This window comes from Podarcis erhardii (genome assembly GCF_964252035.2).
Source record: "Podarcis erhardii genome assembly, chromosome: 5".
In the NCBI taxonomy this organism is placed as follows: domain Eukaryota; kingdom Metazoa; phylum Chordata; class Lepidosauria; order Squamata; family Lacertidae; genus Podarcis; species Podarcis erhardii.
This window is the reverse complement of record NC_138509.1, coordinates 32,007,023-32,026,262: the sequence shown is the minus strand read 5'-3', so window position 1 is coordinate 32,026,262 and position 19,240 is coordinate 32,007,023. Positions and strand designations below refer to the sequence as shown.

General features: G+C 42.8%; 1 protein-coding gene across 2 annotated transcripts in view; it reads left to right on the top strand.

Moving 5' to 3' along the window:
- Window positions 1-19,037, top strand: part of ASCC1 (activating signal cointegrator 1 complex subunit 1) — a 54,431-nt gene extending 35,394 nt beyond the window's left edge. For both annotated transcript variants that reach the window (XM_081861962.1, XM_081861963.1), the window contains exon 10: window positions 18,594-19,037. In XM_081861962.1, the coding sequence (XP_081718088.1) occupies window positions 18,594-18,710 (117 nt within the window). In that variant the 3' untranslated portion in view covers window positions 18,711-19,037. The remainder of the gene's footprint in view (window positions 1-18,593) is intronic.
- Window positions 19,038-19,240: the final 203 nt, after the last annotated feature.

The window sequence follows — 19,240 nt, the reverse complement described above, 5'->3', positions numbered from 1 at the left end:
GCTGCGCTGGTGCTGGCTCGCCAGCTGCAGCTTCGTCACGATGGCCACGTGACCCGGAAGTGTCTTCGGACGGTGATGGCTCACGGCCTCTTGAGCGAGATGAGCGCGCAACCCTAGAGTCGGACACGACTGGCCCGTACGGGCAGGGGTACCTTTACCTTTACCTTTACCTTTACCTTTACCTTTACCTTTACCTTTACCTTTACCTTTACCTTTACCTTACTAAGCAATATGCATATTAAAAACAAACCTTAGACTTCTGTGCATCCAGACGTTTTCCAGCAACAGCCCTGTTAGACAAACAGAAGATCTGTTACAGCACAGTCCTGTGCATATTTACTCAGAATTAAACCCACTGAATCACAGAGCAAACATGACACTGGCTGGGCAGCCGAGGGGCATGAATGGATGGGGTGGCCACTGCTACATCCACAGCCTTGCTACTCAACATTGCCTGGGGCAGATAAAACCCTGTTCCATGCTGATGTGGAACTGATGTGGTGACTGTTCCTGGATCAGGCCCGATACCATCAAGTGACTGCAGTGGGGTTAGTTTGGGATTCAGTGAATCTAGGGCCAGTGCAACCTCTCCCCCCAGCATTCCCCATTTAGGGGCTTTCTGCGAGTTCCTGCTAGCGATACTTCCAACCTACACTTTCAGTGGGCAGAACAAGAAGCTCCAGGCTGGAGGAGTGATGCTAGCAGAATTCTGAGGAGAGGCTGAGACAGATTGGGGAGTTGGATTGCAGCTTTAAGTGTGTTATGCCAAGTATGTTTAGGATTACTGCCACACTTTGATCAGTCATTTTGCTCTTGTCAATGTACTAGGGCAGGGTTTCTCAAACTGTTTTTGGACTACAGTTCCTATCATCCCTGACCATTGGTCCCACTAGCTAGGAATGATGTGAGTTGTAGTCCAACAACAGCTGGAGACCCAATTTTGGGGAACCCTGTACTAGGGGCATCCACCCCTGCTGGCTTAACTCACCAACCTCATTTACCCCCACCCCGCCAAAACCACCCTATCCCCTTCCTTGCCAAAGCCACCTCCCCCCTTACAGCTTGCCAAACTCCTCCCCATTAGATCAGGCTCAATCTTTATCTCCCTTACCCCTAGTGGGCCAAAGTGATTTTTTTGAAGCTGTGCTGGGACATCAAAATGAACTGAGTTTTGAAGGGAGAAGTTTCTGGGGGGTGGGTGCTGGAGAAGCTGATAGGCAGGTGGATTCATGCCTTCCAGTGTAGCCCCCCATGCCACCCCCTGTGGAGGTTTGAATGAGAAACGTGGGGTGGGGGCATTTGGAAACCTTGAGTAGCCAAACCTCCCACCTCCTCCTCTTGGATTTAGTCAACTCTCCCCCTTACTCTATTTACAGTATTCATTCTGGTTTGTTTGGGACTTGAGTACTGGCCATTACCTTTAAATTCGTAAACACCTTAGGATCAGTATATCAAATGCGCTGGCTCCTCCTACCTTATGAGCCTGCCTGTTCTGTGAGGTCATTTGGAGAAGCCTGTTTGTGTATCCCACTGATATCTGAGAGTGGGCTGGTGGGAATGTTCAATAGAGCATTCTCCCCTATTGTGTCTAGGCTTTGGATTACTCTTCCTGGCAGATTTATTTATTATTTTGTTCCAGCAGTTTGTTTCTCCTTATTGGCTTCTCTTTTGCATGTATTTGATTTGTATTTTCTACTATCCGCCCCCCCCCCCCTTTTAGGTGAGTTTTTTAAAAGTGATTTGTGGTGTATGTGTGTATTTACCACGCTGTGAGTTACCTTGAGTGCCTCATATTAAGGCAGGAAGGCAGAATATAAATGCATTGAGAATAATTACTCCTCCTACTACTGAAGAAGCCAGAAGTTAGGCATTAGGATGCAACAGTAGGGGCTCAAGAGGTAATAAGTCTGTAAGAAGCCAGAATACATGAGGCTGGGAGAATTTTGAGATTAAAGTCAGCTGGTACCTTCCTGTAGACAACACCATACTGACTGTAATAAATATATAGTAGAAAGTAATCTGATAGAAAGGGCTCAGCAGGTGTCGCATGTTTTCAAATGGATAGGAACATAAAATAACTTTTTGCCTGCTTATAACTGCTACCAAATGCCAACGTAAACAGAAATGTTTTCTTGCTTCCAACAATGTTTAAATTTTGGAAAATTTGGGGCAGGCTTGTGGATTCTATGTTTGGACAGCTGCTGATAGTTCTTTTCTATGTGCCGTTGTCACCAGAACAACCCAGGAGTGTGATCCTGAAGAGGGCACTCCTAGCTGATCTTAGAAATCATGAAGAAACATGTGAGAGGAAGGCTTTAAGGAAGGGTTTCCCAAACTTGGGTCTCCAGCTGCTTTTGAACTACAATTCCCATCATCCCTCATGCTGCTAGCTAGGAATGGTGGGAGTTGTAGTCCAAAAACAACTGGAGACCCCAGTTTGGGAAACTCTGCTCTAATGAGTCTAAGCCATTATTGACTGTATGTTATGAAAGAAGATGTCATCTCTTCCTTCATATGCAAAGTCCAGTATAATGGGATCCCAGTGACATAGAGTCCCCTTTTGTTTAAAGCAGGAGTAGTCAACATATTACGGATGTTGGACTCCCAATTTCCATAATCTCTCACAATTCTCTGTGCAGGCTAAAGCTGGTGGGAGTTGTAGACTGACAAAATATGGGGGCTATTGCAGTGTATATCCCCAGGTTTGCAGATTTCCAGAGGCTTTAACTGACAGTGCTCGGCAATAATCTATCCCTTCATAAGATTCCTGCATACACTTAACTCTTGTTTATTTTAAGGATGTATAAAGATCTTAACATAAAACCTCTAAGTGGTGAACAAGAGTGTATAAAAATCCATCATAAAACAAAACTATAAAGTATAGTTGGAATGTAGGAATGTACCTTATATTGAGTTAGATCATTGATCCATCTAACACAGTACAGTGGTACCTCGGTTTTCCAACATAATCCATTCCGGAAGACCGTTTGACTTCTGAAACGTTCAAAAACTGAAGCATTTACTTACGGAAAACTCAATACGGAAGCCGCGTGGAATGTTCGACTTCCGAAAAGCATTCGAAAACCGAAGCAGATACTTCTGGGTTTTTGGTGTTCGAAAACAAAAACGTTCGACTTCCGAGACGTTTGAAAAACGAGGTACCACTGTATTGTCTATACTGACAGGGTTTCAGGGTTTCAGACGTTCCCAGCCCTACCTGCCAGAGAATGAGGTGGGACCTTCTGCATGCAAAGCAGATGCTGTGCCACTGAGCTATAAGCCCCTTTTCCATAATAAAAAAAGCCTTCATCGTAGATCATATCAACTGAAAAGCAATGCTGGAGAAGGCCTGAGTAAAAAGGACAGAGTAGTAGGTTTGTCCAATCATCAAGGAAACAGAGTTCCTTACAACTGGTAAACTCATGCTGAAGGTTCTCTTGCCAGTTGAATGCATGACACAGCAAGCAAGGTCTTATCACACATTTCCTTAACAATTCTTTGCACTGCACTGGCCCACTAAGGTTTCCCTTTCATCCTATGGCGTAAACCTCACACTTACTTCACTTCCAATCCATTAGAATGCCCGGGCCTTGAGGTACTCTGCTCCTGTAATGAAGCGAAGATCATTTGGTGTCTTTGCATCTCTCTGTGTTTAGGAAAAGTAAGGGAGATTTAGCAAAAGATAATAAAGTGATAATGAGGTATGATCTGTGAGTACGCTTGTAATCCTCATGTCGGTAAATAGATATAACTTAGATGCAGGACACAGATTTTTAGTATGACCCTTAACTTTGTAATGTCATATATTTAAAGTGAAATAGAGGGGGAACTGCCTGGATTTTTTTTAAAAAATAGCCTAGAGTAACAGCTGCCTACATAATGCTGAGCAGAGTTAATTACATCCTGATAGAGAAGGGTTTTATGGCATTCCACAACAGCCATTATTGAGAAACTGACAGAGCTTAACTTTCTTAATAATGACCCTCCCAGGCTACAGCCCCATCTCCACTAGTGCTGAACACTGAAAATCAGTTTGGTTATTTTATTTAATTACAATACGAGAAAGAAGTGCTAAGGCATTGTTGAGTTTGTACAGGCCATATTGAGGGGGTCTGGTTGCAATCTGCATGACTTGGATGAACCCACAATCATATTCTTATAAAAGCTAGCTCCTGGATTCTCTTGTTTTGTCACACAAAATGAGAGACTAGTCTATAAAGCCAAGGGTGGGGATATGCATATAGGAATGGACTTAGTTCTTAAAGGCTTCCATAGAGTCCTATTGGGTAAAGTAAGCTAAGATGCAAACTGGGACTGGATTGCAGGGGACTAGGAAAATCTACCTGTGCTCTGGACATGGGGCTCATGAGTGTATCCTGGTGCAGCTCATTGGCTATGAGTCAGTTGCTTCCTGTGACAAATAAATGAATTGAAAGATGGTGTGTCAGTAGGGATGGGAGTGGAACATGTCTTGTATTGCAACTACTTGGGTCACTTGGTGCAGGAGTGGGTTCAGCTCTCATCCCAGCAGTGTTCCCACATGCATCTTTTTATTTTAAAACGAGTAGCTGCTGTCTGGTCTTATAGGTAAAAGTACTGTACTTGGGTACACTGTTCTGAAGCCTTGCTTCTTTCTTCTGAAATTAGGAGATCCAGTCTCCACTGACAATGTTGCATGCTAAATGTACACCAGTTGGAGATACTTTTTTAGTCAAGTTGTTTATAAAGTTTCCAAATAAATTATATTATACTCACACTTGTGAGTCCCTGTAATATATGTGCTCTCCTTCTACCCTTCATAATGACAGGCATTTCACAAGTAAATTAATAAAAGCAAGATGACTATAACACACTACTGGCATGCTTCGTAAACACCAGAAGATAAAGCTAAGAAGTTGATGAAAGAAAACAAATATATGTTTTGTAGCATTTTTGGATAGAATATTTGGTGAAGAGTGGTGTTTTAATATTGGAGTGGCTAGGTAGAAAAATTGAAAGGAGAATTGGAAACACATAATGCCACTTTGCACACTGCAGAACATTGCATCTATTTCTGATCCCTGCATTATTAAAGGATTCTGATATACTAGAGAAAATTCAAGAACACACAATTAGAATGATGCTGTGGTAGGGAGACCGCAGGGCTAAAGAGAGATTCAAAATCAACTTTTGCATTGTCTGGAGAAAGGAAGATTAAAGGGGCTGGATGAGTGTATAAATACATTAATAGAAATCTAATATTTGAGGGGGAAAAGCTTTTTTACATCCTCTGAATATGGGCAATCCTTAAGCTAGTGATCTAAGAGAGAATATGAGAACATTCAGAAGAGAGACTGGGAAGAAAATTTATTTTGTTGGAGTAACTCGAATACAACAAAAAAGAAAAAGAAAGAAAGGCAATCCACTGGAGAAACAATTCTAGGAAGAAGTGAATGAGAAATGTAATACAGTATAGGGAATTTGTGATATTTTTGTATCTTTCCCTTTCCCTCATACTCCTTTCAATGGGCATTCCTTTCAATCTTAGGTTCTCTTCGATCAGTATAGCAGCAATTAGCTCTGCCTCTTTTCTAGTAGGTGAGTTGAAAGTCCTACACTTGATTTACAGTGGCCAGTAGACCACACTGACCCAATGCATTATGTATCTTACGAGACAGAAACTTTATGGGAGAAAGTATGTGATTGATTTTGGAAATTCTGTATCCCCTTAAAAGTACATCCTTCCATTGGGAGAGCTATCCATTTATTACAGCTCCTGCTTCCTGTTCTTTAACCAGTGCCTGATCCATAAGAGGACCTATCCTCTTATCCCATGACTGCCCGCTAAATCTATTCTCTCCCTTAAAACAAAGCACTCCAGTTTGCACTTCACAATATACTGGGAGTCGGGTATTGTTGTCATCTGTAAGTACTAACTTACTTGATTATTCTCTGCTACTGACCTTGAGTAACCTTTCCAAAAAGCATGGAGAAAATGCCCAGAGGCAAGCATATGTATAGAAAGAGATGTTCCAGTCTCAATCTTTAGGTTTATTGTAAGAGTAATTCAGATGTTTTTGCCTGAGAACAGACTCTTGGGGGACCTACTTGTGGCATATTAACATATATGAATCTTTGGTATCGCCCTAAGGAGGAAATAGCTTTTGATCTGAAGATGAATGTCTAGATTCCTTACACTCTTGTGAACATCTCAGTGTTCAAGCCTTCCCTCAGCAAAACACAAACTGAGAGATGGGGCACACAAATTGGTTGCCAAAGAATGTGATAGATCCGCTTAAGGTAGTAGAAAGAGGTCACATAACAGCAAGATACTGCTTCATGGAAGTAGCACTGGTACCAAGACAACAGGGTCTGCTGAAGGTGTGAATGGAATATTGTAACGTGCCCAAGTTTTGCAATATGGAGAGACATAGCGGAATGCTTGCTTCTGTTTCAAGTAGTCTTTGTTTAGCTGCGAGGCTACTTGGGAAGCAACCAATAAGGCCCATTTTGCAGCCTAACTACTTCTAAAGCCATCAATACCTCATTAACACATTAGACTCTCAGAGGCCTACATGGCTTCATTCAAAGTGCATTAAAGTTAATGGAGCATCACTAAAATGTGCCGGATTGCTCTGTGCAGATGTATCTTTAATTCATTATTTTTCAGCAGGTGCCATTACTGCTTGCTTAACTCTCTTGTAACACCGATTAAAGGAGAGGGAACTCTGTATGTGCTTGTCTCTGTGTGCAGCTAGTTACTCAAGAGTATGATCTGTTACTAATTTGAGTGCGGTCCTGTGGGTGGGCTAGTAGTTTGTTAGCAGTGGGTATTGAAAATAATGGAGCATAAAATGCAGCAAATGTGGGTATTTCCAGGTATTGTAATTAGGTCTTGTACCAAGAGTGACTCTGTTGCATTATCATTTAAGTATAACAGGCCTTTGGCTAATTAAACAATCTATGGCCTTTTAAACTGTTTTAGGGAGATATTGTTTTTATTTGTTACTGAGGTATGTATTTTTGTGTTTTTATATTGTAAACCACTCTGTGATGCTCGGATGAAGGGAAGAACAACGGTCTCCCTTGGGAGGTGAGGGACTCTCCTTCATCGGAGGTTTTTAAGCAGCGGTTGGATGGCCATCTATCATGGATGCTTTAGTTGAAACTCCTGCATTGCAGAGGGTTGGACTAGATGACCCTTGGGGTCCCTTCCAACTCTACAATTCTATGATTCTATGAATTGCCTTCATAATTCAAACACTATCTAATTTTGTTCTCAAATCTTGGGGTTTTTTTAACCCTAGCATGAGACTTTTTAATAAGCTTCATTATATTAAAGTTCTTGTGGAAACAGTTAATCAAAATGAGAACTGAACAAAAAGAATATTGTGCTTGCTGATAAAACAGAGGTTTCTATAAATTGCTTGACATGTTAGTTTTGCAGAATAAGACACAACATTTGGGGAGCTTTGAAGGTGTTTTTATGGAATACTAAGGAGACCCCATTAATCCTTTATAATCCTACATCTCCAGATCATAGCTCTTTAAAATATTAATACAATGCAGAATACATTTTTTAAAAAAAGAATGGGAAGGGAAGTGGACTGGATAGACCACTTCATTCTTGAAGGCAAAGTCCTTCGTAAAACCTTATCCGGATCAATAGTCTCCTCCAATGTTCATGGAACACTTTTCATGCACACTCACTTATGGAAGAACCACTGTCTTATTATTTAGTGGAACAATCTGTCTGAGCCAAGCCAAATGCTGCAGTAGGAGGGAAAAAAGGTCGCTGGATAGCTAGCCTGTTGGATCAGGAGAAAAAAACTGGTAGCCTCTTGAGGATGAAGCACAAGCTATTCAAATAAAAGGCATTCTTACCACAGCATCATCCCAGTCAGCATTCTCAGTGTGACAATCTATCTTGCTCCAGAAGTGCAGGAAAAAGCTAGGATTTCCCAGCCTGGCCCTGAGAAGGCTTCTGTGCCTTTTGTTTCCTATAAGGGAGAATTTTGGCATGTGCTGTCTTCCAAAGTTTTGTAGTGACTGGAGATGCAATTGGACCCAGAAAAAAACATACAAGATTGAGGGGTGGGGGGAGAGAAAAGCTGAATGCAACAGATTCTGAGTAGTACACCAGATTTTAAAGAAAAAGAATAAAATACTCTTACAAATTATTCCTTTGGGACTTGATGACATTATTTGCTCCCTTTGCTATTCTAGGGAGACTGTTCCAGAAATCTGTCAAGCTGTATTTTCAAGGTGGAAGGCCTTGATAACCTGTGGGTTGTTTTGGAAGCCCTGCTATGGGGAGTAAGGAAAGAATGCCAGGCTGTCATTTTCTTCTTTTCATCCCCCCCCCCCCCCGGTGCTTTTTGTGAAACTCTGCAGCACATCTTAATCACAAAGCACCTGTGCCATAACAGAAGTTTTTGTTCTTCATCTGGCTAGCATGCCTTTAAAAAGCCATTAGAAAGGAGCAGCAGGCTCATTTTGACAGAAGGTAGCATTCATTTCACTCTGGAGCAGAAGGTAGGGTCTTTTGCTCTGGAACAGCACCAGCCTACCTGCTCTTTTAATGGTTGTAGTGCTGGAAAGCTTCTAGGTGCCATTAAATGGTGCAAGGTAATTACTAGGCTTGCAGAGTCTGGAGTCGCACACAGTTGGATATATGCTTTTTGTACGTGACCAAAATGTTATTGAAAACATATTTCAAATGTGGAATGAAAAGATCTGAATCAACTAATTAACCCTCCATATTTGTTCCTTCGTTGTGATGGTTAGTTGTATGCAAACTTCTGTCTCCTGATCCAGTAAAAGATCTGACTCAAGAAACATACAGTGGTGCCTCGCAAGACGAAATTAATTCGTTCCGCAAGTCTCTTCGTCTTGCGAGTTTTTCGTCTTGCGATGCACGGTTTTCCATAGGAATGCATTGAAAATCAATTAATGCGTTCCTATGGAAACCGCCTTCCCCCGACCTCTTCTGGCGGGCGGCATTTTAAAATCGCCCGGGACAGCGGAGGACTTCTCCGCTGTCCGGGCGATTTAAAAGCCCCTGGGAAGGCAAGCAGGGGGGACAAAGACTTTTGCCCCCTGCCTGCCTTCAGAAGAGGTCCAGGACAGGCTTCGCGGACCTCTCCGCAAGCAGCGGGAGCGCTCCTTGCGGAGAGTTGCCAGCGCGCCCAGGCTTCGCGGCCCCGCCGCCCGGCTTCGGGACATCGTTCCGATGCCAGGCGGCGGGGGGAGGCTTTCTCGCCCCGCCGCCCAGCATCGGGACGATGCCCCGAAGCCGGGCGGCGGGGGGAGGCGTTCCTGCCCCGCCGCCCGGCATCGGGACGATGCCCCGAAGCCGGGCGGCGGGGGGAGGCTTTCCCGCCCCGAAGCCGGGCGGCGGGGGGAGGCTTTCCCGCCCCGCCGCTCGGCTTCGGGACATCGTTCCGATGCCGGGCGGCGGGGGGAGACTTTCCCGCCCCGACGCTCGGCTTCGGGACATCGTTCTGATGCCGGGCGGCGGGGGGAGGCGTTCCCGCCTCGCCGCCCGGCATCGGGGCATCCTTCCGAAGCCCGGCGGCGGGAGGAGGTGTCCCTGCCCCGCCGCCAGGCTTCGGAGGAGGTCCGAGGACAGCGGGGAAGACGAGCTGCGCTTCCCCACTGTCCCGGAGATTTCCCTATGGGCTGTCGTCTTGCGAAGCAAGCCCATAGGGAAATTCGTCTTGCGAAGCGCCTCCAAAACGGAAAACCCTTTCGTCTAGCGGGTTTTCCGTCTTGCGAGGCGTTCGTCTTGCGGGGCACCACTGTATCTATGAATTCCACTGAATGCCTGTTCACTGCTACTCATCTGAACAACAACTTGCCTCCTGAAGCATGGGCGTAGCCAAGATTCATTTGGGGGGGGGGTCAGGCTTTATGTTGGGGGAGGGCAGAACCTCAATTAGTTAAGTATTTTTATTGATTTTATTGACGCCCGTGACCTGAAGTAGGCTTTGCTTTGGAAATGTAGCAAAGAGGCCCTTTTGTTAGAAACAGTTGAACGATCTTGGAACATAAATCACTGAAGTGCTGTAAGTTTGTGGTTCTTGTTACGTAATAGAGACTGAAATACATTTTTCATGTTATTTTTCATCTATGTAATGTGGGAATGGTTAGGCTCTTTTCTGATGTGTGTATGGAATGCTATTGATTAGATTCATATCTGATCATTTCAGAACTATAACAACATGCACTTTTAGACATTTTCTGGCCAGAACCCTTTTTATCATTAGTATTTTTATAATACAGTGGTACCTCGGGTTACGGACTTAATTCTTTCCGGAGGTCTGTTCTTAACCCGAAACGGTTCTTGACCTGAGGTGCTCTTTCGCTAATGGGGCCCCCCGGCTGCTGCCACGCTGCTGGCACACGATTTCCGTTCTCATCCTGAGGCAAAGTTCGCAACCCGAGGTACTACTTCCGGGTTAGCAGAGTTTGTAACCTGAAGTGTTTGTAACCCAAGGTACCACTGTACTGATGTGCCGGGGAGGGGATGGACAGGCTCTTAACTCATTGTTTTACTGCATGTTCATTGACTGCATGTTCTTATTCCTTCCTGTTTCCTGTTTGGTGAGGCATTGCAATCTGGATCACCTGTGTAAATCAGTGTGTGAGAGAGAAAGAGAAAGCATGATGATGTGTAGAGGCTGGATTTAGGTGATTTTTAGATTCCTTCCAGCTTCATGCCTTCTAGGAACTAAAATATCAGATTCATTCCATGTCGCAATGGAGGTTCATTAACGAGAGTTGTGTGGGACAGATGGCCAAAGCATACTGCGTCCATAGTTCCCATCTGCCTGCTAGCCAACTGAGATCCATTCCACATATTCATGAACTGTGAAATTCACCCCATTTGTATCAATCAGTCTCCTTTGTCCTATCAATCACTTTGATTTATTTCTTATCCCTACAAGCATTCCTCCTCCCCCTTTCTCTCTCCCACAGTATCCATATCTGCCATCTCAGGATAGCATGTGTTTCTAAATCCATGTGGTTCCCAGAGGACTGCAGTAGAGGTTCTTTATTTATACTTGCAGACCCCTCTTTGGTTTTAAACCAATCTTCTCCTTGTCAGAGACCTTGTAGTAGATACTCATTTCTGCCAAAAAAGACTGAACAAGAGCTGCAGGCCAATACAACAAACATTGTCTTCTTTGATAAATTATTGTATGCTTGATGGCTGAGCTACTTACAGCTTATTTCCCTCTAGCTTGTGCTGGTATTAAGGTTCTGATTTAGTCAAAGTCTGAAAGATTATAATAATTTGCACTTTAAGTAATATTTTCCACAAAGACAGGCTATAAAGAGCATGGGTTTAACTAGCTAGTTCTTCTAAGCCACGGGACCAATATATTTTCAATTTAGGTTAATTTATACTTGTTTAGGGTAGGATTATTAAATTTTTCATGGATAATTTCAAGAGAAGCTGGCTGAGGGCTTGGTACTCTCCTGTATTTTGCAATATAGACTAAGCACTTGAGTAGATAAAAGTTTGTGAAGCCAAGGGCTCTGGAATGCCTGTTTTAAAGTGTATATTAAGTTGTAACAAAACAAATTCCTTCCAGTAGCACCTTAAAGACCAACTAAGTCAGTTCTTGGTATGAGCTTTCGTGTGCATGCACACTTCTTCAGATACACAGAATCTGAAGAAGTGTATCTGAAGAAGTGTGCATGCACACGAAAGCTCATACCAAGAACTGACTTAGTTGGTCTTTAAGGTGCTACTGGAAGGAATTTGTTTTGTTTTGACTATGGCAGACCAACACGGCTACCTATCTGTAACTGGAACTATTAAGTTGTAGTCACTGAAAATTTCAAAGTCTCTAGGTAGAAAACTAGGGAGAGTTAAGATATGTAAGTCAAGAACTGAGCAAAGTTACTTTCTAATATTATCTGCATGATAGATGCAGAGCATGTATTGCTCTTTAAGACTGTAGTCAAATAATGTAATCTTGAGTGTAATCCCAAACTCTCTACCAGTCTGTACCTATTTGAATGTAGCTGAAGTCAAGTCCTCCCACTTCTTCATCAGTGTGGCTGAGAGCTAATTAATATGTGTATGGTGAATTTGCCCCCTTATTTTAAGTGTACACTTTGGTGCTTTTCATTTGTGGGAGAGTGAGATGGTAGGCGACCACTTTCCCTGCTAAAAATGATGTAGTGAACCTCGCTGCTTCGAAATAAGTGTGAATTTTGCCTTCAGAAAAGAGTGGACATGAAAACAATCCCAATGGAATCTTTTGGTGGGGATTTTTTTATCTCCTCTTGGGAAAACTGGGTGCTGCAGATGCGATAAAGGAAAGGGCAGTCACCACAAACATTTTCTGTTGATGGAGTGCCCTTAGAAACATCCATCCTTGGAGTTAAGCTGAGGTAATCATATTTTTAGGTCCTTTTCTGTGGGCGGGTCATGATGGGACCAGTTTAGGCAGCTTAGCTTGCCTGAGGAGGAAACTGAGGGGTGGGTATGGGTGTGTTGTCTCTCTCTGCTCCACCAGCACAAGAAGTCTGACTATGTCCCTGGTTGCTCTTACTGTATATCCTATCTGATCTTGTATCCAAGTCTAAGAACTATCACCCTTAGGGGTATATTTAGATTTGGGGGTGATACCACACAGCGTAGCTGCTTTGTATCACCAACAAGGCATCTGATTCCTTAACACAGTGTTTCTTAACCTTGGGTCCCCAGATGTTGTTGGACTACAACTCCCATCATCCCTGATCTCTGGCCTTGCTAGCGAGGGATGATGGGAGTTGTAGTTCAACAATATCTGGGGACCCAAGGTTGAGAAAGGCCCCCCTCCATCTTCTGATGCTTAAAACATTCTTACCTTCAGGCTGAGTCCTTAGCCTCCCACAACCGTGGCTGGGAGTATCTGGTTTTGTGAATAAACTATACGGGCGGCTAAGGACATGTTATTTCTCTTGCCAGCCTTCTTGTGCGGCTTCACAAAGGACAGTTTTGCACCATTAATCTCCTTATCCTTAGCCAGTGCTTTATATGGTTGATACTTTTCAGTGAATGGATTCCCTACAGACTGACTGCATGTGTGTATTCATTTCCGGGTGAATGTGTGCATCTTATCCTCTGATACTGCTTCTCTTTGTTGGTAGATTTTTAACTGCAGAGCATTGCAGTGAGTTGTTCCCATGGTATTGAAGTATTGAAATTCTCTGCAGAACTGCTAGGTTTTCTTTTTCTTTTCTTTTTTTTAATTAATTCCAAATGGTCCTTTTGGCCTTGCCACTTTAGGCAAGAGCAAAGCTTTTGGAACTGATCAATACCTGTGACAGTAACAGTGAAATCCAGGCCAGGCTGCCCAAAGCGCAGAGCAGAGAGATTACGTGGAGGAAGTTTTAAATACCTCTGCTTCCCCTTCCTCTCTTCTGGTTATATTTGTCGTCCTGCTGCCCAGCACCTTTTCAGCCAAATCTATTAATGTTTCTCATGCTTGCTGTGTTCATGACAGGTGATTTAAAAGCAGTAGTTTGTGCTGGCATGTCTGGTACCTTTCCAGAAAAATCATAAATGGAGCTGCAGTGCTGCTCTGCTGGTAGCCTGGTGTATATTAGCCCTGTGATTGATTGTAGCTATTCCCAGGTTTGAAAACAGAAGTGGTGCATCACATTTTGGGGGAAGGTAGCCGAAAGGAAACTGCAGGAACCGAGCAGACAAGAAAGGGGGTGTTCCACTCATTCTGCCCAAAGCAAAATATATTGTGCACATTTATGGAAGCCTCACTTTAAAGTATTCTTAAAACTATAGTTAAAATGTTTTTGAAAATTATAATTTTATTAATCCTATGTTTAACCCACTCAAGACCATGGGTTCAGGGTGGCCTACAGCAGTTTCATCTCTGTCTTCAAAAGACCTACAATCCTAAGTAAAGTTTGAGTGGCTTGAGAAAACAAAGGAGGGCAAACAAAAGATCATCCAACTTGCTAACGTTTTGTTACTTGCTGTTAACTCCCCTTAATCTGAAATAATGTAAGCAAAATCAGGACAGGTGTGGCACCTTTTGAAAACTACTGTGGTACCTCGGGTTACATACGCTTCAGGTTATATACGCTTCAGGTTACAGACTCCACTAACCCAGAAATAGTACCTCAGGTTAAGAACTTTGCTTGAGGATGAGAACAGACATCGTGCTCTGGCGGTGCAGCGGCAATGGGATGCCCCATTAGCTAAAGTGGTGCTTCAGGTTAAGAACAGTTTCAGGTTAAGAACAGACCTCCGGAACGAATTAAGTACTTAACCCAAGGTACCACTGTAACTGATTATGTCATAGGTTTCCGTGGCCCAGAGTCAACTTCATCAGATGTGAAGTAGAAGGCAGCTCTATTAAACCTAAGCTCAGGAGGAAGGGTCACGGGACCCCTTTTTCAAAGCAAGAAATTAACATTGCAATATCAGAGACCTTTTGCTACCATCTGTGCTCCCAAGAGCCTCTTTCCTAGCTGTGCTTTGAGAGGGAGCTTATGCCCTTTGAACTACGCTATTGCCCTCATCTGCCTACTCTTGGTATCCAGCAGCTTCAGTCACCTGAGGCCTGAGGGAATAAAGTGAGGTAATAAAAGTAGGAGGCTTGATGTGAAAGCGGGAAGAGAAAAGGCTGGTGCTGTTCTTCAAATCTTGCGCTATGCTCATGATTAATGTACGGCTGGTACCTTTCCAGAAAAATCAATTGTTCTAGTAAAGTTCACTGTGGGAAAGTGCTATTTTCTGTCTTCTTTTTTTTACATGTTGAGGTCACACCCCACTCTGGGAACAGGTGGCTATTTTAAATAAGTGTATCCTTTTTAAATAAGTGTAAAAGGTATTTTAAATAAGTGTAAAGGTACCCCTGACCGTTAGGTCCATTCGTGAACGACTCTGAGGTTGTGGCGCTCATCTTGCTCTATAAGCTGAGGGAGCCAGCATTTGTCTGCAGACAGCTTCTGGGTCATGTTGCCAGCATGACTAAGCTGCTTCATGTTTCCCCTTACCCTTTCTTGAGCGATAGGGCTGCTGTGGGGCTTTTTAGTTTAGACAAAAGGTGACTTTATAGAAATTTGTAAAATCATAGCATGGCATGGAGAAAGTGGATCATAACATTAAAACTTGCAGACACCCAGCGATGCTTAGTGAAACTATGGAATTCAGTCCCACATGAGGCAGTGATGGCTACCAACTTGGATGACTTTGAAAGAGGGTTCGACAAATTCATGGACGATGGGACTTTCAGTGGTTACTATTGGCTATTTCCTGTCTCCATTGTCAAAGGCAATATGCTTCTGAATACCAGTTGCTGTAAACCGCAGGAGGGGAGAATGCTCTTGCACTTAGTTACTATATCTGTGTTTGTGTCTGTGTACACAAAGTGTGTTTGTGTGTGTGTATACATATACCGGTATATAGTGCTTTTTTTCTAGAAAAATAGGTGCTGGTACACACCATAAATTGTTACAGTAAGTGCTACACTTTTTAACAACAACAAAAAGAGGTGCCGGTACTGCGTATTCTTGAGTACCCCCCTGAAAAGTGTTTGTGTGTGTGTGTGTGTGTGTGTGTGCATGAGCTTATTTTCAAATAAGAACTGCCTATATGGTAAGAGAGAGCTTGCTTTAGTTATCTCAAACAGATATTTGCAATATCCTGTAAATGCATTTTGCTTCCTGTGCTAGCTTGTCTTGAGGCAAATAATCCCCTTAGAAGTTAAAACTTCAACATTCCGCCCCCGCCACTGCAAATAAATACTTCAATATTCCTCGCTTTAAAAACATCTTCAGGCTCACAAACAATATGACAGTAACAATTTCCTGTTGTGTAGGCAGTGCAGGGAGCATCCCGTTTGCTGAGTAAGCAAAAAGGTAGGATTATGAGGACCTGTGAGAGCTACTTATTTAAAATATATGGAAAATAAAAAACAGGTGTAGTCTTAAAATCCCACTTCTGGCCACGAAGCTCAAAGCCTATGCCCTGTCAAAATTGCTGCAGTCTTCAAAAAATATTCTCTAAATACTGTGCTTAGTCAAACTGGATTTTAATTTAAAAACAACCCCCTACACACACCATTATTAGTTCTAATATATGAGAAATGTATATCTTGATTGCAGGAACATAAGATTTTGGAGCCTCATTATGGATTCATGTTTATAATTGCATAGGGCTTTTCAATTCTCCTTTTTTTACCCTGTGCTTTAAATATGAAATCAAAACTTATTTTTAAAAGTTTTCGATAAACTGTATTCTCGCTAGGCTTAACAAGAAGCAATAAAAGGATATGTCTTATTATCCAAATATTGATTTTCCTAGAATCTTGATTATTTCAAAGTAATTTTTGGCCTCCTCCTGTGTAGTTTCATGTCCTTTTCAAAATGTAACTGCACTTCCAGCAGTTGTTGGGGCAATCTTTTAGTAAGTCAGGTTTTCAGGACCAGCTTCCAAACCAAGTGCGGAGGACAGTGAGTGCCACATTCCCTTCTTGGCATGCTTCAAGGGGCCACATGCCAATGGTGGGCGGGGCCAGAACCAAAAAGGGGTGGAGCAACAAATGTAAATTCTACTCTTTACACAGTAGGTGACTTTCTACACTGACACTCCACTCTGTCCTGCATCCAGGCAACCAGAAAAATAGTCAAGGAGGGGCCAAAGTAGGGACAGTGAGGTTTATTGCAATTCTCCTTTGCTACTTTGTTCTCTGAAGCTCTTGGGTGGAAGAAGGATCTGAAAATAAAAGCTAGATTTATAGTTTAAGAACCTTTTGTTTGTTTCCAAGGCTCCATACTTAGAGACTCAAGATTTTGAAATTCCTTTTGCCTACCACCCTATTAGATCCCGTAATGTATTCTGCCCAGCCAACCAGATCATTTTAAGTCCCTGTCTTTGCTTCTGCTCTTCCCCATCCATATATTTGCAGTGAGATTGACAGTACAGCCCAGTCAGCTGCAGCTTGCCTTGAAGTGTCTTCATCTTTGAGCAGTACAGTATATGTCTCTCCCTCAGGCTCCCCTAGCAAACTCTTACGGTGTCAGATGCCCCACCCACTTGGGCAAATCCTGATTTACATAAGAGGGTCATGGAACATAAAATAAATGGCCAACATCAGTGAAGAAGTGGTTTAAGATAAACCGTACCAGGGAGAGTTCAGTACATTTCTGGAAAGAAGTGAAATATATTATATTATGCCTGCCAAGTAAATTTTTGAATTTTATTGGTTTCACACAGAAGAATCAATGCATTGTCAGCTCTGGATGAGCAGGGCTTAATGAAGCTGTAGATTTTTTCAAAGCCACTGGGAGTCTTTAATGGCCAGAAGAGTTGTATGTGCCCATGTTGAGCTGAGGTCTGTAGGGACAGATATAAAATGCAGAAGAAGTCAGATGGAGTGTGGGTTTTTAAGGCCTCCATGATGGGGAAGCTAAGCTACTCAGCCCTTGTTGACCCTTGGCACAGCAGCATTAAACCGAGTTTGAAATTAGTGTATTTGTTGAAAGGTTTTCCAAAGGCATTTTAAAGGCAGAGCAATTTCCTGCTTCTTAATGGAATGGAGAAAAGCACTTGAATGTGATGTTTCTTCAAAGCAATATTACTGGCTTCCCTTTGTAATATATTCTGATGTAATCGTTTCATCTGTCTCCTGTACAGTGTTAATCACTGGAGCAGCTTTCTCCTGAACTAGGTTTCAGGCGTGGTGTGTGTGTGGTTTAAGTGCCCTTGAAAGACTTCATTGAAGGAATTGGGTCAAAGAGCCTTTTGTTCCGGTTCACTCTTCTTATCTTGAACAAAAGCACCCGAGGGTGTCTCCTTTCAGTATGCAGTTTGATAACCTGCATTAATTAAATGGACTCGGTTTATTTATCATGGACGTTACAAACTAGCTCTCACCAAAGAAAGCCTCGTTTAACCTAGTTCATGAACTACTGGCGATGACCATTTTGTGTGGGGCTGTTGTTCCTGGTCCCCCTACCCCACCCCCCACCCCGCTCCATTACACCCCAGCCCACCCCTGTTCTGCCATTCTTCCAGGTCCAAAAGGACCTGTGGCACCGGCGATCACATGTCAGTCAGATGCACCTAAAATGGTCGTCGCCTATATTATATTCAGGCCTAACAGAAGAATGAAGACTCAGGGTTAAACTATAATTTTAACTCTTCCTTGAGCCACAATCCATATCTTCTGTGATACCACTACATACCAACAAAGAGAGGCAGTAACATCTTTTATGAAATCTACTGGGAACTTGGTCACTGAGCTCATTTTGGCTGATGAAGGAGCAGCACTCACATTCCAATCTGTGGGGAGCCCAGGGAAGCAAGCAAAAGTTTGTCTGAAGGGCTGATTCCACTTTTATGTTTCCCTTTGTGTTTTACTGAGGCAAGTGTAAACAAGGATTGTGAAATGTCAGGAACAGAGATGGCCAACGGTTGGGCCAGAGGCCAGATATATCTGTGATATATCTGTGATGCTATTATATCTGGCTTCTTACTGTCCTACAAAATCAAAGTGTTTCAAAAATATTGTTTGTAGTTTCACTCATAAGAAATATGAGCACACGCTTTTAGGGATCTTTCATTATTTCCATCTCGTTTCTTTCAGCTCTTTGAGAACTTCTGCTTCGGAGAAGTGCAGCTGAATTCAGTCTACCTCTCTCAGAGATTCTCCTCAGATAGCTCTGGTTACTATGCGACATCTGGGCAGTTAAATTTCTCCTGAAGTAGAGACCAATGCCCCAACAGAATGACATCAGAACTGCACGAAGAAGAAGAAGAAGAAGAAGAAGAAGAAGAAGAAGAAGAAGAAGAAGAAGAAGAAGATTTAAATGGATCCTGTTGATGGGCCAGCGTCATTCTGTCCTCCTTCTAAATTTGCAAATTCACCTTGGTCTGAACACAGTGAAAACAATTGCTTGTTCAAATAAGATATTTTAGTTTGTTGGTTCTTTTATTGAAGAATAGGTGCTGGTTACAGATGAAATGATACTTTCTGTGTGTAACAGGCTTTCAGTTAGTTGCAAATAAATTAATCAAGGTTACCAATCCATATTTTTTTTACTAGCTTACCTTTGAACACATATCTAATGCTAGTTATTACTCATGGATTGCCCTAAGAATCGATGCTTTCAGTTTACAAAAGCTCCCATCTTCAGTTGCCTAGAAGGGCTTCTTACTGCATGTCCAGGTGGGCTGCAAGTAACTCTTTTCATCTCTGAAATGGTCACTGTCCATGGAGCACTGTCCATGGAG